Here is a 20853-nt window from a genome sequence, read left to right as displayed (position 1 = left end):
TATGGGTCAGGGCTGGAGGATGTAGGCCAGGGCTATAAGCTATGGGCCAGGCTATAGGGTGCGGGCCAGGCTATAGGGTGCGGGCCAGGCTATAAGCTATGGGCCAGGCTATAAGCTATGGGCCAGGCTATAGGGTGCGGGCCAGGCTATAAGCTATGGGCCAGGCTATAGGGTGCGGGCCAGGCTATGGGCTGTGGCTCAGCCTGCCTGGAAGCTCGATTCCTAACCCTGGTTCTAACGGGACCCGGTTCCTCTGCGCGTGCTCTGGGGGCAGGACCCGGCAGGAGCCGGGCGGGCACCAACCCCAAACCACGGCCACGACGAAGCCTCCGCAGGGGGACTGCGGCCCCGAGGGGCGGTGATGGGCGGCGGGCACTGCCCGGCAGCGCCGGGAGGGGCCGTTCCTTTGAGGTCCCTTCCAACCCAACCCATCCCAGGCTGCGCCATATCCATATCCCCATCCCTACCCATATCCATATCCCTACCCATATCCCTATCCGTATCCCTATCCGTATCCCCATCCCTATCCATATCCCTATCCATGTGCACCCCATGGTGCACACGGGTACCGGCCCCACGGTCCCCGCCCCTTCTCTAAGCCTTGGAGGACCGCGGGGGTCATAGAGCGGCGGCAGCGCAGAGCGGCGCCGGGGACACGCCCCTTCCGTTGCCAGTGACGCGGGCGGGCGCGGCGGCCCCGGTCGGTGTCCGGATCCCGTCCCGGTCCCGTCCCGGTTCCATCCCGTCCCGGCCCCGCCATGCGCAAGTTCTTCCAGGAGATCAAGGCCGACCTCAAGTTCAAGACCGCGGGGCCCGGGCAGAAGCTGTCGGAGCCGTCCCGGTACGGGGTAGGGCAGCGGGGACCCTCCGGTAACGGCGGGGGGGGGGGGGGGGGAGCCCGGATCCGGTCGCTCTGACCCGAGCCCTGGCTCCTGCGCAGCGCCCCCAGGGAGAGCCCGAAGGCGGCGGCGGCGGCCCCGAGGCCCCGGCAGGGCCCCACGGATGAGGCGCAGATGGCGGCGGCGGCGGCGCTGGCCCGCATGGAGGGGAGGCCCAAGGCCAAGCTGGCCTCGTCGCAGGAGGCCGTCAGGAGCCAGGGTAGGGCCGGCTGCGGGGGCTGGGACTCGGGAGCGGGGCCGCAGGCGCGGCCCGCTGTGACCGGGGCTGTCTCTTGCAGTGAGGAGGGAGCTGAGGGCCGAGGCGGCCGCCGCTGCGGGAGGGCCCGGTGCCGAGGAAGGGGTGAGAGCCGCCGCCTCCCCGCGGGCCGGGGCCGGGCCTGGCCATGGCTGCTCCGGGCCCAGCCTGGAGCGCTGAGACCCCTGCGCCTGCTGGGCCCTGCTCGGGGCTTCAGAGCCGAGCGCTGCCGGGGCTCACCCGGTGCCGCCTTTGCCTCCTTTAGGACGCGGTCTCCCCCGCGGAGGACGGGCCCGCGGCTCTCTCCGTTCCCGGGGTCTACTTCACGTGCCCGCTGACCGGGGAGCTTGTCCGGGGCGCCAGGAGGGAGCAGCACCTCAGGGAAGCCATCCAGGCCGTGAGTGCTTCGCTTGCGCCCACGCGGAGCCACCGGGTCCCCTCCGCCCCCTTCTCCACGCGTCTCCGGAAGGAGCCGTCCAAATTCCTGCCCCGGCCCCTCCCTCGGCATCGCCGGGGCTGGGAGTTCCGGGCCTGTCGCCCGGTTCGGGCTGGGATGAGGCCGTTACCCTCGCAGCAGCTCTGCTGCGGCTTGGGCTTGTGACTGAGTCGTGGTTGCACGCTGGAAATGGCCAAAGGGGGAGGAGGGAATAAACCCCTTCGCTTCATGCTTTACCTGTTAAACGTCTTCAGCCCAACCCTCGTTTGGGTTGGTTTTGCCCCACTTTGCCCCCGTTGCTCCTCCCTGCCATCCCAGCACGGGCAGAACCAGCCTGGTGCTGGGTTAAACCACACCAGTGCCTTTGTGTGGAGCAGCAGCAGCTCCCCCTGATCAGCTTCTCTCCTCCTCTCCCAGTATTTCTCCGTAGATCCAGTGGCTGCTTCCATCATGGAGATTCACACCTTCAATAAGGACCGGGAGAGAGTGCGCGTGGGGCTGGAGACCATAGCCAAGTACGTGGGGCTGGTGGGCAAGAGGCACCCAGGGGCCTGGGTGAGTCGTTCTCTTGCTGTGCTCCAGGGCAGAGTCTGTAGGACACCAAATCCCAAGGCTTAAACCATCTTCAGCGTCAGCTGGAGTAAGGGCAGCACCTCCAAGAGGGTTGAATGGTCAGGGCACTCATCCAGGTTTGGGAGCTGCTGCCTGGGACCCAGCTCCTGCCTGCCTTGGGGAGGCAGTGATCCTGCTTTCCAGCGAGGAATACTGAGGTCTCTCAATCACATCCTGCACGGTGGAGGAGCCCATCCGGCTCTGATCCAGGCCGTGCATCCCTCTCTCTGCAGGTATCTGGATAACATCTGTCTCCATCCAGAGGAGGAGAAGTACCGGAAAATCAAACTGCAGAACAAAGTGTTTCAGGTGAGCTGAGGGCTCCCCCGGGTGCTCTGCCCAGGGAAGGCCTTGCCTGGAGCAGGATACATCCAGCTGCTTGCCTTTTCTTCCAGGAAAGGATAAGCTGCTTGGAAGGGATACACAGGTTTTTCCAGGCTGTCGGGTTTGAGACAAAAACACTGCCTATTCCAGGACAAGGCAAGACATGGGAGTGTGTGAATTGGAAGCGGGGGGGTGTGGATGGGGGGATGTCCTGGGGGAGGCTGCGATGGGAGCAGCCGGTTCCCTGTTCACACATCCCATTTCCTGGAGTTTCATCCATGACTTGCGTCAAGAGCCTCACCTCCTGGCCTTGTGTTGCAGAGGGCACCGAGGAGTACTACGTGCTGCGGGAGGAGGCGCTGGCCCGCCTGGAGGAGCTCAGGCACCACAAGGAGCAGCTGCTGAGCTCGGAGCCCGTGCGGGCGCGGTTGGACCGGCAGCGCTGCGTGTTCAAACCGTCCCCTGCCGCCGCCCGCTTCGAGCTGCCCCCCGACTTCTACAGCCTCACTGCGGAGGAGCTCAGGCGCGAGCAGCGGCTCCGGTGGGTGCCTCTGGGAGGGGGCTCGGGCCGCCGGCTCCCAGCTTCCTCCTCACCTCGCCTTTCCCTAAAGGACAGAAGCAGTGGAGAAGGCTTCAATGCTGAGGACAAAAGCCATGCGAGAGAAGGAAGAGCAAAGGGAAATGCGGAAGTACAACTACACCCTGCTCCGGGTCCGCTTTCCCGATGGGTATCTCCTCCAAGGTAAAAAGCCTTCTTAGCCTTTGGAAGCTTCTGAGAGCACTTGTAGCCAAAGAGCTTGCCCATTGAGCAGGCTGGAGGTGTGCTGAGCAAAACACAAGCGATAAAGAGCCCAGAGTGGGGTAAGGCTTCTCTGACTCATCTCCAAGCCCTTTGCCTGGCCAGGCTTGAGTGGAGAGGGAAGAATCCCAAGGCTCTGTTAATTAAATCCTGCTCTTCCCAGGCTGCCAGGAGCAAGCTGGACTCGTTAGATGAGGTTGTTACAGCAGCCAGCATGAGGCGGCCTGTGCTGTACGACGGGATGAAATCCGCTTCAAATCTTGCAGCAGAACTCTGGGAAGCATTTCAGGCTTTCCCAGCTCTTTGTTAGAGGCTGGCAGGGGCTTGGGACAAATTAAGGCAGATTTTGGCTTTGGGGATTCTGCTTTTCTCCTTTGCAAATTGGGCTGTTTCTGCGGCACTGAAGTGGTTCGTGAAGTGAGGATGAGTGCGGGAGCCCCATGGAACCTACCACAAAAGGTTAGATTGGGGAATGCTGGACTCTCTCGCAATCTCTCCCCTTGTTTGCTCATGGCAGGGACGTTTTATGCACGAGAATCAGTCTCTGCGCTCTACACCTTTGTGAGAGAAGCACTGCGAGATGACTGGCTGCCCTTTGAGCTCCTGGGACCTGGAGGTCTCAAACTCACAGATGAGAACTTGGCCTTCAATGAATGTGGGCTGGTGAGTGAGAAAGAGCTGGTACCTGCCAGGGGGGTCCTCAGGTTGTCAGAGTCACGCGCTGCTCGTACCACAGAGAGAGGTTTGTGTCTGCTGCTTCCAGTGCCCTGAGTGCTGCTCTGGCCCCTTCTCTTTAAGCACCAATTGAAGGCTTCTGGCTCAAGGCTGAGGTCTGGAAGGAAGTACCTGACAGGAGGGGGTAGTGAGGTGGGGTCAGTCCCTTCTCCCAAGGAACAAGAAGAAACGGCCTCAAGCTGCACCAGGGCAGGTTTAGATGGAGCTGAGGAACAATTCCTGCCCCAGAGGGTGCTCAGGCATTGGAACAGGCTGCCCAGGGCAGGGCTGCAGGCACCGGCCCTGCAAAGTGCTCACACGCCGTGGAGACGAGGCCTCAGTGCCATGGGGCAGTGGTGGCTTTGACAGTGCTGGGGTAAGCGTTGGACTGGATGCTCTTAAAGCTCTTTTCCAACCTGGGTGGCTCTATGAACTGCAGCGACCTGCCTCCATGGCAAACAGGCTGGGCCATGGGCAGCAGCTCTAGCCCAAGCCCATCAGCATCCCCTAGAAAGAGCTCCTCATAGCACCCCACTCTTGTCGCTCTTCCCAAGGGGTGCACATACTCCGGGTTCTGAGGTCCCAGCATCACCCTGCTCCAGCTCAATGCCTTTCCTGTGCAGGTACCCTCAGCCCTGCTGACCCTGGCCTGGGACGCAGCGGTCATGGCAGACATCCGGGCGGCGGAAGAGGAGCAGCCACGAAGCCCCCTGAAACCAGAGCTTCTCGCCAGAGTCCAGACACTGTCATGAAATAAAGGGCACTGGAGGCAGGGCTGGGGCTGTCAGACTCTTCCGTCCTTTTCCCATGCGGACTGAGCTCAGCAATGGCTTGGGGTTAAGCTCTGCGCAGCAGGAGCCTTGGCTCGGCCGTGTCACACCAACCTCGTGGTCCCCTCCACGCACTGAGTCCTGCCCAGCAGGACTCTTCTGGGGCTGCTCTGAAGGGCTTTAAGAACCACGTTAAGCAGGGACTGCTCGAGGTGTTCCCAAGCTGAAGCATCTCTCTCCTCCCTTGCTGGGGGGGACTCAGTGCTAGTACTAGGCTGGATTCCCACTCGAGTGAGCCTGGATCTAGGGCTTTTCCTTTTGCTTCTCTGTGCACTGGAACTCCTATTGGAGAGAACACACGTAGATGAAGCGATGCATAGTCTGGTTAGTGGAATGGTTAAAGACTCGGTTCTGTTCAAAGCTGTTGGAATTGCATTGCTCTGTAGGTTTGAAATGCAGGGGCTGGCACTGGTGATACTGGTGTCACTGTGGCATAACCCACCTCTTCACTCTGTGCACCCACAGCCAGCCCAAGGGACCGACAACACCTACTTACAGTGAGAGATGATGCCTCCAGCTGCAGCCAGGGGTTTAGGGAACTAATCCATCACCTCACAAGCCATAGAAGGTTAAAACTCCCAGCGAGTCTGATGCTAGTTCAGTCCTTTTTATGGCAGTTGTGATGGCTTTGCACTCTAGAGCTTCTGCTGCAGCAGTGGCTACGGGAGACCAACAATCAACCCTGATCAACAATCGACACCAGCCGAAACCGAGGGGACACAAGGTGTGGTTTCTTCTCTATCCCCAAGGTAAAGCCCTGCTGCTGTTCTCTGGAGCAAGGAAGACCACAAACAGGAGGCTAGAGATAGCATAAATTCACATATAATTGTACATCATTTATACCCAAGGCCATGCTATACAACATTATGAACAGTCATTCCCCCAGTGGCATCACAACAAGCTTATTCCAGGAACCCTCTGCTAGGTTTAGAGATAATTTAGATACCTTCCATTACAAAGAAGTATCAAAATGTCAATAATGCTTTATTAAGGACAGAGTAAGATGCAGGATTTTCTTCTTTTAACCTAAAAACTAGGACTAAAAACGTACGCTTCCATCGGGGCTGAAGCAGAACAAAGTGCTGTCTTCTCTTTACAAGAAATATGGAACACTTTCAAGTATCTCCTTCAAAGATACGCTGGGTTTAAGGTTCTCTAACTCATTCTACATACATCCAGAAGTTAGTAGGTGGTTAAGGCTCAAACTGTATTAGATGGGCTGAGCATGCTGGTATCCTGGGGAGCAGCTCCTGCACCACTCGAGTCCAAAGCTGCCACTGTAGAATCTGCAAAGGAGAAAATGGGTTGGTTTGGGGTGGTTGGGTCGGGGGGGTTTTAACTATGCTTCTGAATGGAGTAGGATTAGACTGCTCGCTGCTTGCTGTCTTCCCTTGTGAGTCTCCTTTTCAATGCTGTTTAGAACCTGGGTTTAATATTGGGTTAACACCAATCCGGAATAAAATCACTTCAACCATAAAAAGAGATCTTCCTCATCTTTGCAGTGCTTTAGGCTCAGGCAGAAGCAAACAAAGGCAGTTGCCTGTGTGTCAACAAAGCCTGAGGCAGGGAAGCTGCTGAACAGCAGCCCCATCCTCAGGACAAGGCTTTCATCTCCCTCCAGTCTTGTAATAAGCAAAAAAGCAGCTTAAGATTAAATGGAAAGCTTCTTGTCAAGCAGCTCCATTGTCTGCTTGGGAAGGAGAGGAGGAACGCGGCACCAGATATGTCTAGAATGGGTCAAACGTTCAGCTTTAGGATGCAGGGCTTCAGGAGTATGCACAAGCCCTTCTCCATCACCTCGAGGAACTGCCCTCCACAAAACCCCACTTAATTCAGGTTGTGGCAGTGGCATTGTGAGAGCTCTATTGTAAGAAAGGGCTGGGAGGGTTTGAAAGTGGTTTAGAGGAGCTGAATGCACATCATGTGCTTGGCATTAAGTTATTGATGTGTATGAGCAAGTATTTGTAGTTAAAACCTGGCTGAGATGAAAGGAGCTGCTCCACATCCTCATCCCACCGTGGCTGAACCGGGAGCCTGAAAGGACATGGTATAAGCGTTGGAGCTTTGAAAGCCACTTCCTAAGGGGTAACTGGGACACAAATACAAGCAACTGCTTCAATTCTAGAGCAGAGCTGCACAGCATTAAGCAGAGCCCTCACCCGTCAGCCCAGAGCCTGGCCACTGTCCTAGCATGGGTTGGGCTGGAAGGGACCTTAAAGCTCCTCCAGCTCCAACCCCTGCCATGGGCAGGGACCCCTTCCACTGGAGCAGCTTGCTCCAAGCCCCTGTGTCCAACCTGGCCTTGAGCACTGCCAGGGATGGGGCAGCCACAGCTTCTCTGGGCACCCTGTGCCAGCGCCTCAGCACCCTCACAGGGAAGAGCTTCTGCCTAAGAGCTCAGCTCAGTCTCCCCTTGGGCAGGTTCAAGCCATTCCCCTTGGCCTGTCCCTACAGGCCCTTGTCCCAAGCCCCTCTCCAGGTTTCCTGCAGCCCCTTTAGGCACTGGAGCTGCTCTCAGGTCTCCCCTTCAGGAGCCTTCTCTTCTCCAGGCTGCCCCAGCCCAGCTCTATCAGCCTGGCTCCAGAGCAGAGCTGCTCCAGCCCTTTCAGACAACTCAGCCTGCACCTATGGCTTTTCAAGAAGGCAGCAGGGGGGAGTTATGATCCAGACCCTGTCAGTCCTAGCAGGGCTCTGGCCCGTGCATACCCCAGAGAGCTGCCCTGCTCAGCAACATCGACCAACAGTTCCTGGATCTGCTGAGCCTGACCCCAACATTCCCATTTCCTACCAGAAAAGAAGCAGAAGCCAAAGGTAACACTGGCAGCCAAATGCTATTTGCACTGTTTAATCAATGGGAGGGAGGAGGGAAGAGGTAAGAGCACATTAAAGACTCTAAATAGCAAAGCAGCATCTAGAATAAAACATGAAAAGCACAGAAGTACCTACAATAAAATACCCAGAGAGGAGAGCACGAGGCTTGGTGAGAAAGGGGCACAAGAACTCAAGAGGTTCAGCCCCACACCCCGTCCTCTCCCTCATGGGAGAGGCCAAGAGGCTGCTATCGCTTTCCTTCCCCACCTTTGCCTGGCTGTATATCCACAATAATGCAGTCATCATCCTCCTCATCTTCCTCGGTGTCTGCCTGAAATCCATCCATCTCTGCAGCTTCAGCCTGAAGGGAAACAGAGGAGCCTTTAGCAGCAAGCTGAGGGTGCCAGGGCAGTGCTGCCGCGGTAGCAGTGGGTGCTCCCCACCACTGGGGCTCCCAGCACCCTCTGACCAGCTGGCAGGGAAGAGAAAGCAGCAAGTCCCGGCTCCAACAGGCCGGGATCTGGGATAAAAGGCCTCACGTGCAGTGGCTCAGGGAGCAGGAAGCACGCCAGGCTGCTGCTCCAGGAGGTTTCACTCTTGCACAACGCGCTCGACAGCCTCCACAGCAAAACACAGCTCAAACCTGGGCTGAACCTGACTGGGTTCTGTTGTCTTGGAAGGGGAATCTAGGATCTGGTCCCCACCACCCCCTCTCCAAGCTGTTCCAAGAGAAGAAACTTCAGATTTGCATCTCCCATTAAAGCCACAGCTCTCAGATGGAGCTGTTCCCCTCCCACACATGCACCGGTACTGCCCACTTCCAGAGCCAGGCCTCCTCTCCCCACAGCTTATGTAAAAGCACCTTTACTTCCATGAGAACAGCACGTGCTGGGGGGAGAACCTGGCAGCCTTGACTCCCACCCATTCCTGCTGTCCCCACACTCCCACCACACTCAGCAGGAAGGAAGGGATCGAGGACCTCCCTGTAGAGGTCCTAAGGCATGAAAGGCTTTGGGGCCTCTGCACCCCACAGGCACAGGGTGCTTTGGGGAGCTGGTGATGGGACTCTACTAAAAGCCTCTCTGGCTCTTCCTGCTCAAGCACTCACTCCTCAGCAGAGTTTCCAGCGGGTGCCAAGCAGGGATTTTTATCTCTGCCTTTATTTAGTGGCTGAGGAAAAAACCCAAGCAGATGGAGTTCGGGGGCTGAACAGCTTCGCGCAAGCCTCTGATCCCCATCACTACTTGCATGTGGAGCTGCTTCAGAAGACAAGCCAAGAATAAAGTGGGAAGGAAAAGCATCAAAAGCCTTGTCTGTGGCTTCTTTCCTAACCCCCCTGTCCACAGAGGATGAGGGATAAACCCCGCAGCAGTTGGTTGGTAACACCAAACTTCAGGACCTATATGTAAGACCTTCATGTCTTAAATACACAATGAAGCATCACCCAACACATACTTTTGAGTCATCATATGGGGTGATTAAGCTGTTCATAGTACCCGTGTTTACCCTGAAAAGCAGAAGCCAACAACAGGAAGACCACATCAAAGCTTAGAGCTGGAGTGGCAACTCCTTCAAATCCATCTCATTTTGCTCCTATGAATGAGGATGTTTTTAAAGCAGCTCTTGAAATTCAGCTTTACGGATGACAGGATAAGCTGGAGACTTTGCAGACTTATTATAGGTTGAGTTGCAGCACTTAGGAACCACATTGAATCAGCGCACATGCAACTGATGTAAGTCCCCAGCTCGGGCTATGCATCTGGCAGCCATACACACACATAAAAACCTGCATACAAATCACACACAGCTGTAAAACCAAGGCCAAGCAGAAACTATTCACAGCTTGGATGCAAATCACTGCCAAATAGCAGAGAATGGAAGAACAGCAGGAAAGCAACATTCTTCAATGGAACGCACAGGCCAAGCTGGAGGGGCACAAAAGAAACCCATCTCTTCAGAGTCACATCATTTCACTCCTTTCCCCACAAAAAAAGGGGGGTTTGTGGAAGGGAAGTGTCTGTAGGTTTATACTTGGACTCTGCTCATCTGGACCAAGTTTGGGGTGTGCCAGGGGACACAGCTCCATCCCCATCGTGCTGTCCTGGGGAAGAACACCCCGACAGGAACTCACCTGCTCAGCATCCCGAGGTCTCTTCATGAACCTGGTGATGGACATGCTGCCCGTGGGCTTCCTCTTCACTGCCACAGGGGTGGGCTGCAGCACAGCCAGGCCGCCCCCGCTGCCACCCTCCTCCTTCCCCGAGGAGGGCACCTGGGTGACGTAGTTCCACTGGCACGGGACGGGGAGATGCTCCTGGTCAAAGCTCTTGAGCACCTCGGAGTGGACGTACCAGCACATGCGGTACTCGGGCCTCTTCTCGTACACAGAGTTCTCCGAGATGATTCTCTTTAGCCTGGCTTTGGAAGGGACCCCACTGTCCTCCCCGACGGGCGTCTGCGGGCGGGAGGCCATGGGGCTGGCGGGGCTGGGGTCGCTGCAGTCGGCGGCCGGCACGTCACTGAACATTCCCTGTCGGCAGCACTCCTGGAATTCCTGGATGATCACTTTGCTCCCGTTCACGTTGCCGTGCAGCAGCGGCAGGAGGTGGCCGAGGACTGCAGAGAAGGAAGGAGGCACAAAGGTTGGGATGGGATAAAGAACTCTTGAAGGGCTGGGAAAAGCCATCAGGACACAGGGTCCAGGAGGACAAAGAGGCTGAGGTTAATTTTAGATCTAGGATTGTAGCGGGAGCTAAACTGGATGGAGAAAAGGCACCCTCGAGTGAAAGCTTTGACCCCCGTTCCAGCCTTTATGTTCATTATCCACAGCCTTGTGTTACTCAGTACCAAAACCTGTCACACAACCTAAACCCGCTCCCCCCTTAGCAATAACCAGGTCAATGGGCCAAAGCACTTCTAGTCTTAAATCTGCATCTACTGAAGTGCTGTTGCCTTCATTTCCTACATTACTCAGAGCAGTTCTGGGGGAGTGTAACCAAGGCCATACCAGCTGCAACGCTGGAAAACTCTTCCAAGAACTCTGAGAGATTCCTTGGATTTCAGACTTGTCAGGAACAAGTTGTTCTGAACTTGACACTCAATATGAAAAGCTGTGCTCTCCCAAGCAGAGTGCAGCAGTGCACAAACACAAGTATTTAGCTCTTCAGGTCTTACTTTGCTGATCTTTTGCTCTTTTCTTGCTACATCTCTGGACCTGCTGTTCTTCCTCCGCAACGGGGGCATCCAGGATGCAGACTGTGAACTGCTGCAGAACCTTCAGGTCTGCGTTGGTGCTGCTGTCGTGTTCTGCTCCTTCCCAGACACAGCCGATTTTCACAGGCTGCAGCACATGGAACCTCTTCCCCTTGGCCATCAGCTCATCCCACTCCTTTGCTTTCAGCTTTTGACGAACCTTCTGATTCTCTGGATCACACTCCTAAAGCCACAGGGGACAGAGAACTCGAGAGATGGACCAGGAACAACCAAAAGCTTTTTTCAACCCAGCTTTTCCCTGTGCTCCCAGAAGTTGCTCCTGGACCACAAGAGACCCAGTTATATCACTGCCAACACTACAAGATGGATTGGGAACAGATGGAAATCCAGTGACCCCCACAGTTCACTTACTTCTATCACTCCTTCATCTTCAGATAGGTACCCATGGGGTACAAAAAACCCATCGTCATCATCTTCATCCTCTCCCTCCTCTTCATCATCCTAAAAGCAAACTCTGCTTGTTAGAAAGCACCCTGGCAAGTGTGACTGGTTCAGAAAGCTGTCTTCCAGCAGGCAGAATCCTTACCCCTTCACTATGGGAGAGACTTTCTCCAGGTTCCTCCTCTTCCCATTCTTCATCACTGTCTACTTCATAGTCCAGTAGTTTCTAGAACAAATGCCAACATGCCATTTGTGTAATGAACTTGAGAGCACGAGGCCAGACCCCCATCAGGGGTTGACAATTCAGCAGCAAAAGGGAATGTGGAAGTGAATCAGGAATCCCAGAGAACAAGTGAACTTGGCTAAATACATCTTAAGTTCCAAAGCAGGAAGAAGGAAAGAATCCAACAAGGCTGCAAGGTGCTTACACTGTCCTTTGACCAAGGATTCCGGGGATGGATCATAGTGGTCTTCTTGTTCCATGTGCCCCAGTATGCAGGACGGTGATTCTCACAGAACTGCAGGAGTTTCATCCTCCCAAATTTCCCCCTTTCAGGAACAGCGTCTGTTTTGCAGTTATCCACTACCACCACGTCACTGTCAGAACAAGAGAGCAGCTACAGCCTTTGCACGACGCTCCCCTGCTCCTCCCGAAAACAGCTTAGAGACAGTTTTTCCTTTTGGAAACAATCAAGGATGAACACCATGAAAGGCCAGCTGCCTGAAGCACAAGAATTCCTGCAGGAAAGGGTTTGAGAGCACTGCGTGGAATGAAGGAAATCCCCATCATAACCTACTGCTCCCTGGGGAAGCAATTCTCATCCGAGTATTCAAAGCAAAGCTCCCTCTTCCCATCACCTCCAATATTAGACTAAGACAAAGTCAAAACCATTCTTCAGTTCATTACATACAAGTGAAGCCACAAACTAACCTGTTCACTGTGTCAGCGCTGCTCGTGACAAAAGTAGGTCCAGTTTTACGTGGTTTACGACACTTTAGGTCCCTCAAGAAGGAAACTTCGCTGTTCTGTGCATGCAGGAGCTTATCCAGCTGCTCCAAGAAGTCTGGATCCAGGGCAATACGACACAGGGGAGCTAAGACCATGTTCTCCTTGATTTCAAAAGGAGCAAACTTTCCGCAAGAGCCAGCAAGAATCTGAAATGTCAAGTGAGGATTGGCAAGGTCTCAACACCCAAGAAACCGTGGTACCAACAGTCACCATCTGCAACAGACCTGAACACCAGGCCTGAAGGAAGAGTTAGGTTAAGCCCTTCACATGTGAGACTCCAAGAGATCTTTTCAAGGGACTCTAGGTCTTTAGAGCCAGTGCAGGAGAAGGCAGAGGTGAGGTTTCTCCTAAAGCAACTGCAAACTGGTCACAGGCTTTTTTTAAAGCCCTTTACACTTCCGAGATTGGGAAGTGAGAAAAAGGACTAATGCTTTGTCCACCTAAGCAGCTCGAAGGGGCAGATGAGAAGGAAATCTGTACTTGTTAGAAGACAACTACTGAAGGACAGGAATAGCAATGCCTCACCTTCGGGGCTTGGGGAGTCTTTGGTTTCTGGAAGAACCTCGTGATTTCTGCTTTCTGGGCATTGATACGCTGCAATCAAAGAGCACGTTGTGAATGCAGAGGTAGGCCACGGTTTCTAATTGCAGGAGAGCTCATGCATGACTCAACTTCAAACCCACTGAGGTGTAAAGCAAACTTTCAGCCATTTACCAGCTCCTGTGACTCAACACAAACCCCAATTGGCCTCCCTAAGAATGCTCTGGGGATGCCAATGTCATTGCTAAGGCAAAGGATTGAGTTCACCCAGGGCCATTGGAAAAACAAACGTACTTTAAGGGGTAAAAGCAAAGACACCACCACATAGAGAAGTCACAGACAAGGAACCTGCATGACAGAACCAGTGGAGCAGCCCCATCACAGCAGCCTGGCCCGGCTGCACCCGGGGCAGGGTGCCAGGGAGCCCAGGAACATCATTTCCCCAGAGCAGGGTTTAGAGACAAGCTAGAGAAAACATTTACCTTTTCCTCCTCTCTCAACCGCTTCTCCTCTTCTTTCTTTCTCTTCTCCTCGAGTTTTGCCCTTTAATACAAAGTTCATTTGAATTGGCAAAATTCATCAAGTGTTTATTTGCACCGGGGAAGAGGGGAGAAGCCCCAGACCTTGCCTAAGACCCCATCATGCAAGGCAAGAAGAAAAGCTGTCAATTCAGCCAAGGAGCAGACTTGGTTAAGTGTACAGAAGACTCTCGATTCCTTCTAGAGCAAATATTGCCCTGGTTTAGCCACAAAATAGCTTCCTCAGTCCCAGGGAAGGGTATTTAGGATATTACCAAGTTACAAGCAACTTCCTCACCAGCCTGGGCACCCGTGCCAGCAAACTGCAAAGTACAAGCAAGACTGGTCATGAAGGGAAAACTCAGTGGAGCATAACAGCACTTTTCAGCCATTTCAAAGCAGAAGCCCAGGTCACCCTGCAAGCAGAAAGCACTGCTGAGACCAGCCTCTGGTGCACGCAACCTTTCAGACCTTTAAAACCTACCCTGTAACAGAGGAACGTGCTGCTTGACCAGTATAGCCCCCAGCAGGGGTGGTTAAGGTGGGGATGGTAAGGTCCTCACACCATGACACATTATTCCCCAGGGCATGCAGAAACCAAGGCACTTACTCTAAAGCTTCCTGCCTCTCCTTGCGCTTCTCCTCCTTCACTCTCAGCTTCTCAGCTTTTTCCTTTTCTTCTTTCTCTTTCTTTTCCCTCCTTTCTTTCTCTTTCAACTCTTTCTCCTCCTCTTTCTTCTTCTTGGCCTCCTCCTTGGCTCGCTCTTTTGCAGCTTTCGCTTCTTCTTTCAGCCTTCCCTTTTCCTCCTTTTCTGCTTGCAACTTCTGCAGCTTGTCTGCGCGCTCCTGGTCCTGGGTCGGAAAGACGCTATTAAGCAAGGTGTCATTCAGCACACAGCAACGGCTGCTGGCACGAAAACTGGAGGCGAATAAGGACTCTCTTTAGCTGAGATGTTGAATCCCAGCCCAGACCCACCCTGCGTGCTGGGCTGCACCCCCATAGCATGAGTAGCAAGGCAGGGAGAGCCCCCCATAGCCCTGATCCAGCGCTGAGGCAAAAGCACCAGAGGGACGTGGAGCTGTTGGAGCGAGGCCAGAGGAGGCCATGGAGATGCTGCGAGGGCTGGAGCAGCTCTGCTCTGGAGCCAGGCTGAGAGAGCTGGGCTGGGGCAGCCTGAAGAAGAGAAGGCTCCTGAAGGGGAGACCTGAGAGCAGCTCCAGTGCCTAAAGGGGCTGCAGGGAACCTGGAGAGGGGCTTTGGACAAGGGCCTGCAGGGACAGGCCAAGGGGAATGGCTTGAACCTGCCCGAGGGGAGACTGGGATGAGCTCTTAGGCAGAAGCTCTTCCCTGTGAGGGTGCCGAGGCGCTGGCACAGGGTGCCCAGAGCAGCTGTGGCTGCCCCATCCCTGGCAGTGCTCAAGGCCAGGTTGGACACAGGGGCTTGGAGCACCCTGCTCCAGTGGAAGGGGTCCCTGCCCGTGGCAGGGGTTGGGATTGGAGGAGCTTTAAGGCCCCTTCAACCCAAACCAGTCTATGAAATTCTTGTACCCATCCAGCACTTTCCCTGTGGTGCCATTTCCAGCTCTCACAGGACAGGAGGTTATTAACCACAGCTACGTGCTGCTGAGCTGCCTTGTGCTACCTCTCTGAAGGCATTAACTGTCCTTTTCCTCTAACAAATGGAGGCATTTCCATTTTCTAAGCATCAAGGAAAGCTTTGTGTTCTACTTGCTTTGTATTTGAGTCATCCTCATTACCTTTGTAGCATTATGGAAACTTATCTGGGGATGTGATGTTTTCTTTGCAAACGCATCCCTCACGAGCTGAGCTTTCATGCTTTGCTATCAATGGTGGGGCTACCACAGGATTAAATTTAGACAGTTTGATGTGATTCTGCTTTATAAAGCTATCAGGATTTCCTGACAATGTGTTTCAGTCCAAGCTCCAGAATGTGAACCTGCTTTAGAAGACCTGGAGCTCACCAGAACTGTCACTGGTGCTAATCCATTTTAGGTAACAGACAACACCAGGCACCCTCAGCATATTCAAGAGGCACTACGGGGCAAGGGGGAAGATTACACTGGAAGCCTTGCCTTTCACTGCATTTCCTCCCAAAGCAACTGAAATTCTCCTTACGAGTCTATTGACACAAAGGAGAATGCAGAAAGACAGTTTTAGGCATTGGGAACTTCATCAGGAATCGCGGGTGCATCTGTGCTCAGACACACAAACATCCTCCCTGTGCATTTGCAGCTTTGCTTTATTTATTTCCCATCTCTTCTTGGCAACACCAGACTGAAGAGATCAGTGTCACGATGTACAAATAGCTGCAACCAACACACAAAGCAGTGCCAGTGGTTAAACCCCAACCCAGTCCTGTCAAAACAGAGTCCTTGGTGAAGGGCTCCTGCCTGCTTTGGAAGCGGTGGGAAGTTAACAGCAGGACTGGTGGGGCTGGTTGGTTCTCAGCAGTTTCCATTCTCATCTCTCCCTCACATTACTGCTATTTTTAACACATGTATAGAATGGAAGAAGCAAACAACAGATTGGACTTCTATATGGGGCACTGTAACAGGCAAAGCATCTCGAGAGCAGGCTCAGCCACATATAGAAATCACACAAGAGGCCCCTACTAACTTTATAAAGTAGCTCCTAAGAAACACAGTAAAATCCTAAGCACAGGCCCCCTTCAACACCCACTTCTCCAACAGGCAAAGCCCACTCCTACAGCACTCCCTGCTCAAGAACTCCCTGTGATCCAGCAGAATGAGCAGCATCACCATGCCCCTGTTTGGGTATGGAACAGTTTCCTCACAAGCTGCATTCAAGCAAACCAAGAGCAGAGCTTGAACGTTTCCATGTGACATCCAAGAGCTCCATCTCCAGCAAACCCTCATAAGCCCATTTGCCTCACTTATTAATGAAGAGCAGACCTTGTGTTTTGTGGCTTAAAAGGGGGAAGGGAACCAGCCCTAAATAGCTCTGGAAGCTTTCATTTGCATCTGATCACTTTGCAGGGTGCACCTACCCTCTCAGGAAGAGTTTAGGCCAAAACTCCTCAAGTGCATTTTGACAAGCAGTCAGCAACATTGACAGGTTCTTAATAACTTACCAGAGTGCACAGGAATGCACTGCAGGCCACCCACACTTCATTCCATATGCATTAAGCAGCTTTGGAACAAGCCAAGTACTTTAAGTGCATGCATGAAGCTGGTTCCATATGCATCAAGCGAGGAAAAGTGGGATAAGAGATGTTCTAAGTGGACTAAGATGAAACACAAAGGGCTTTGCTTACTATTCACTGTAAAAGCACAGCAGCTTAGCTTTATGTCAGTGAAAATGCCTTACTCTTTGCAATCTCAGCTTCTCCTTCTCTGCAGAGCTTTTGTGGCATTTCTGAGATACCTGGAATAACAAAACACAAGTTTTAGGGATCCACATCACTCCATGAGGCACTGGAACTCTTGTGAGGAGAGCAGCGAGCTCCATCCGAACTGGGTTAACCTTGCTCCTGCAGGTTTGTGTATTCAGCAACTTACCTATTCTATCAGAACACACTGCAAGCAGCTCTGATTTACATTGGAGCCTGAAGCCATCCAAATGCTTCAGTTTACTCAGCTTTGCATAACCAAATCCCTCCAGTCTCCTCAGTTCTAAAGTAGCATTTGCAAGGGAATATCATGTGCAGAAAACCAAACAGAGATCAGAGCTGCTCCAAATCACAGAAGCACAACAGAGGATGTTTAATCACAGCCAAGTCACTTCCTCTGGGTTAAAACTGGTTGTTTGGGGGTTTTTCCATCCTACCACTTACTCTGGGTAGGATATTCAGCTATAACTGCCTGAATTCAAGGGCTGTTATCCATATTTTAACACTGTTTCTTCTTGCTTTTCCACCAGCACATCAACCTGAAGCTCCCAACAGGTCACGCTCCTCATGTCAATTAATGCTGTTATTTATATAGGGGGATAAAAAAAGGTATTTGATGTTAAAGAGCATTATGCATGGATTGGTCAAAGGCTTCATCTGCCAAAGTTTCAGCACCCTGGGGCTTGTTTCTTGTATTCCCCCATTCCCTCTTCTTCCATGCACAGCAGAAGGTGGGATGTCTGGGTTCTGTGGTTAATAGCTCAACACTGACCAAGTGCTTTATGTTCTGCGCTCACAGACATCCCAGGTGACGCCGTGCAAAGCTGCAGCAGGACACTCTATGGGTAAAAATAAGAGCTCTTTCAGCTGGGAGCTTTACTTTAATCAGAGCTGTTTCCACTGAGGAGAACAAACAGACCAGGACAGGTTGAGACACAGCTTCCCACTTTGGGAACAGCCTCACCTCACACCACAGGAAAGCAACAACTTGGTTGGGTTCCTGTCTTCCAGCAGTGTTTTACTTGTTCTGCTAGGCTGGAAATCCTTCAAGGAAAGACTGGGAGTTTCAACTGTTAAAGAACGCATCACTTTCCTTGATAAGGAGACAGAAGAACTGGAAATCACCTCCTGAGCTCCAAGCCCCAGCTGACTCATCCATAGCTCCTCCAGGTTTTCCTCACCTGGGGGCGAGTTAAAATTGGGGTTGGAACTGGATGAACTTTATGGTCCCTTCCAGCCTAAACCAGGCTGGGATTCTGGGATTTAGCCCAGCACATGCTCCACTCCCTGGCAGCACATAACCCACCCCTCAAAACCTGCCTCGTTTTCCCCTCTCAGCTGTAGCTGAGCAGCACAGGCATGTGGGGCTGCCCAAGCACATTCCCCAGCTTGGAACGTGGGACTGGAATGACTCCAATGCCGCACAGACCCCACTGTGGGTGCCTCTGCACCACACTGATCTCTTCCCAAAGTGACTGAGCAATGAACAGGCACTGGAGTCATGTGAAGGTCCCCATCACCTCTGCAGCCACTGTTGTGCTCAGCAGCTTCCCCTTCACTTCACCACGAATCAGAGCTCCCAAACTGCAACTACGATGGGAAGAAACCAGCTCATTCAGAGCTAATGTCAAGGGGTTCCCTCCTGTGCTCCAGCATCCTGCTCCCTGGGAGCAGCATCCATGCAGTGAGCATTCCCTGGTGTGCCTGGAACAAGATGGATGAGAGCACAAGGTCTGTGTGCTCAGTTCAGAGGCTCATCTGCCTCGTCCCCCATGCTCACAGAGGGATCTGCAGTGCTACTGATGTTCTCTGGTTTCAACTGAAAGCTTTTTCTATGCCACAGCCATACAGAGCTGGAGAAGCTTCTGCACTGACCTGGACCATGTCCACTCCTAGGAACTGCAGCAGCTTCAGCAAGAAGAGAACAGAGGTTGTAAAACATCAGCTAATGGACAAACCTGCTTTTGGACACTGTCCTTATCCCAGTGACCAAAGCACCAAGTCCCAGGGTGTGCACTTGAGGAGCACTCCAGTCAAAGAAATGAAATGAACCTGTGACAGAGTTTAAAGTCACATCCCCACGATGCAAATACACCAGCAGCTCCAAACCAGGCACGACTCGAATCCTTCTGCTACAGCTAAGATATAAAAGGGCAATAACTCCATTATATCCCTAATAAATCACCATCACCTTCCACACGCATACATCCCATTGGTCCTTTTCACTCCAAGCACAGGAAGCCACCCACCAAAGAGAACAAGGGACCAACCTTCCTCGCAGGCGTGGAGGCAGCCAAGGGGCTGGAGGTTCTCTTTGTCTCTGCTGCAGGCTGCACCCCCGGTGAGCCCCCAGAGCCAGAGCTGAGCGAGGAGTTGGTGAGTCCCGAGTCCCCTTCCCGGGATGATTCCATGGTCTCGTTTCCCGACGTGAGGCTCCCATCCAGAGAAGCGACTGGGGGAGGTTTTGTGCTCATAATGTCCTCCAGGAGCACCACAGGCATCTTCCCCCCAAAGATGACATCCTTCAGTTCAGTCGGGTTTACCTTTGTGCTTTCCACGTTGCTACACTCCATTAACCTGGAATGTGACTGGATTCCACCTACTAAACCTTCATCTTGATTCCCACACGGCCCGTCAGTCTCCATGGGCTCATCCATTTGGCTTCTCTGAGTGGAATCTGGGCAACTCAAGGGGTTTCTCTCTTTTCCTAACGTGCCATTAGTTACAGCTAAGGATGAAGATGCTTTTGAGTCCACATGGTCTGCGTCACCACTCAGTCTATGGCTGGAGCCCTTTGCCAGCTCAGTAACAGTTACAAGTTCATTTGGGTCATCTTTTGGGTTCTTCTGGATAAAATGGTCTAATGGTCCCTTTCCATTAACAAGCTTGGGAGCAAAAGCCAGCCCTGGCTCCAGCTGGCAGTCATTCTCCACATTGTCCAGGGATGCAGCCAACACATCGAGGGAAGGGTCCTTAATGGGAGCAAACCCCCCTGGGGAGCTCTTCACTTTCTTGACTTCTGAATCTGCATCGTCCTTCGGCACGGGGTTCAAGCGCTTGAAGGGCAGGCGAGCTGGAACGAGAGCTGTGCGTTAGCTCAGGCACAGGCACACAGCGGCTTGGGTGGGAAGGGACCTCAAAGCCCATCCAGCCCCAACCCCTACCCCGGGCAGGGACCCCTTCCACCGGAGCAGCTTGCTCCAAGCCCCTGTGTCCAACCCGGCCTTGAGCACTGCCAGGGACGGGGCAGCCCCAGCTCCCCCGGGCACCCACTGGGGTCACTTCACTGCCACCGCCCTGCACGGGCCGAGCCCTGACACCTCCTCAGCGCTGCCCTGCGGCCTTACCTTGCACGAGCTTCCGCGGGGGCCCCGCCGCTTTGTCCCTGCACTCCATGCCTGCGGGAGAGAACCGGCACCGTTAAAGCCCCTCCGCCCCTCGCCGGGGCCGCGGAGACCCCCCCAGGGCCGCGGGGATCCTCGCAGGCCAAGGGGGGGAAGCGCCCGGGCAGGACGGAGGCGGCGGGGCCTGGCTCCGAGGCGCGGCGCCGGCTCCGGGCCTCCTTTGTTACCCCGGGGAGGCCCCGCGCCCCCCGGGCGCCGCCGGAAGCGCGGCCGCGCCGCTCCCCCCCCGCTCCCCGGTACCTGCTCCGGCGGCGGCGGCGGCGCCAGACCCCGGCCAGGCCCGGCCCGGTCCCGGTCCCGCCCCGGCGGCTCCCGCTCGTATTTGGCGGGAGCCGGGGCGCCCCCGCGCCTCGCTGAGCTGATAGGCGGAGCGCGCCCCACGTGACCCGCGCTTCCGCCCGCCCCGCCCCCTCGTGAGGCGACCGGCGCTGATTGGAAGCAGCGGCTGTCAGTTTGGAGAGCTGCAGGCGCTGATTGGAGGGCTGGGTGAGGGGCGCCGTTGGGTCCTTACGCCCCTGATCGAGGCCAGGCCGCAGCCGGGGCAGCGGCGGTTCGGCTCCCGGGACGGCTCCGGTGAGACCGGGGCCGCCTGCACCCGGCACCTCCCTGCTGCGACACGGAGGGCCGGACGCGGGGCGCGAAATGGCGGCGGCACCGGGAGCCAATGAGCGATCGGCGTTGGGGCACGCAGGCGCAG

The 20853-nt window shown here is 54.3% G+C and overlaps 2 protein-coding genes across 5 annotated transcripts; one reads left to right on the top strand and one right to left on the bottom strand.

Moving 5' to 3' along the window:
* Positions 1 to 676: 676 nt before the first annotated feature.
* On the top strand, positions 677 to 4793 carry UBXN6 (UBX domain protein 6). Of its 3 annotated transcripts, none has more exons than XM_065699695.1 (11): positions 677 to 841; positions 941 to 1098; positions 1178 to 1239; positions 1400 to 1531; positions 1988 to 2085; positions 2416 to 2491; positions 2578 to 2662; positions 2828 to 3047; positions 3118 to 3248; positions 3823 to 3968; positions 4643 to 4793. In XM_065699695.1, exons 1-11 carry the CDS (start codon positions 759 to 761, stop codon positions 4769 to 4771), a joined length of 1320 nt encoding a protein of 439 aa, XP_065555767.1. In that variant the 5' UTR covers positions 677 to 758; the 3' UTR covers positions 4772 to 4793. The 3 variants fall into 3 exon arrangements, with proteins under 3 accessions (XP_065555767.1, XP_065555769.1, XP_065555768.1); XM_065699696.1 differs by having other exon boundaries at positions 765 to 848; XM_065699697.1 differs by lacking the exon at positions 4643 to 4793 and having other exon boundaries at positions 3123 to 3248.
* Positions 4794 to 5655: 862 nt separating this feature from the next.
* Positions 5656 to 20808, bottom strand: CHAF1A (chromatin assembly factor 1 subunit A). Of its 2 annotated transcripts, XM_065699685.1 has the most exons (15): positions 20397 to 20808; positions 20100 to 20150; positions 19023 to 19825; positions 16731 to 16787; positions 13992 to 14233; positions 13346 to 13406; positions 12849 to 12917; positions 12246 to 12469; positions 11743 to 11911; positions 11460 to 11540; positions 11285 to 11374; positions 10835 to 11096; positions 9792 to 10276; positions 7928 to 8021; positions 5656 to 6135 (listed from the first exon to the last, which is right to left on the bottom strand). In XM_065699685.1, the coding sequence occupies exons 2-15, from the start codon at positions 20146 to 20148 to the stop codon at positions 6050 to 6052; spliced, it is 2772 nt and encodes a 923-aa protein (XP_065555757.1). In that variant the 5' UTR covers positions 20149 to 20150; positions 20397 to 20808; the 3' UTR covers positions 5656 to 6049. The 2 variants fall into 2 exon arrangements, with proteins under 2 accessions (XP_065555757.1, XP_065555758.1); XM_065699686.1 differs by lacking the exon at positions 16731 to 16787.
* Positions 20809 to 20853: the final 45 nt, after the last annotated feature.

Source organism: Lathamus discolor, chromosome 21 (assembly GCF_037157495.1).
Source record: "Lathamus discolor isolate bLatDis1 chromosome 21, bLatDis1.hap1, whole genome shotgun sequence".
Classification (NCBI taxonomy): Eukaryota; Metazoa; Chordata; class Aves; order Psittaciformes; family Psittacidae; genus Lathamus; species Lathamus discolor.
The sequence above is the reverse complement of the archived record's forward strand: the minus strand, read 5'-3'. Positions and strand labels throughout refer to the sequence as shown.

Bases quoted from the DNA above. Each gene is read 5' to 3' on its own strand.
- CHAF1A (XM_065699685.1), bottom strand. From the start codon at position 20,148: ATGGAGTGCAGGGACAAAGCGGCGGGGCCCCCGCGGAAGCTCGTGCAA. The intron at 12,918-13,345 runs GTAAATGTTTTC...CTTTGATTGCAG, and splicing joins GGTTGAGAGAGGAGGAAAAG to CGTATCAATGCCCAGAAAGC. The intron at 8,022-9,791 runs GTGAGTTCCTGT...GTTTCCCTTCAG, and splicing joins GACCTCGGGATGCTGAGCAG to GCTGAAGCTGCAGAGATGGA.
- UBXN6 (XM_065699695.1), top strand. From the start codon at position 759: ATGCGCAAGTTCTTCCAGGAGATCAAGGCCGACCTCAAGTTCAAGACC. The intron at 1,099-1,177 runs GTAGGGCCGGCT...TGTCTCTTGCAG, and splicing joins GGAGGCCGTCAGGAGCCAGG to TGAGGAGGGAGCTGAGGGCC. The intron at 3,048-3,117 runs GTGGGTGCCTCT...CTTTCCCTAAAG, and splicing joins AGGCGCGAGCAGCGGCTCCG to GACAGAAGCAGTGGAGAAGG.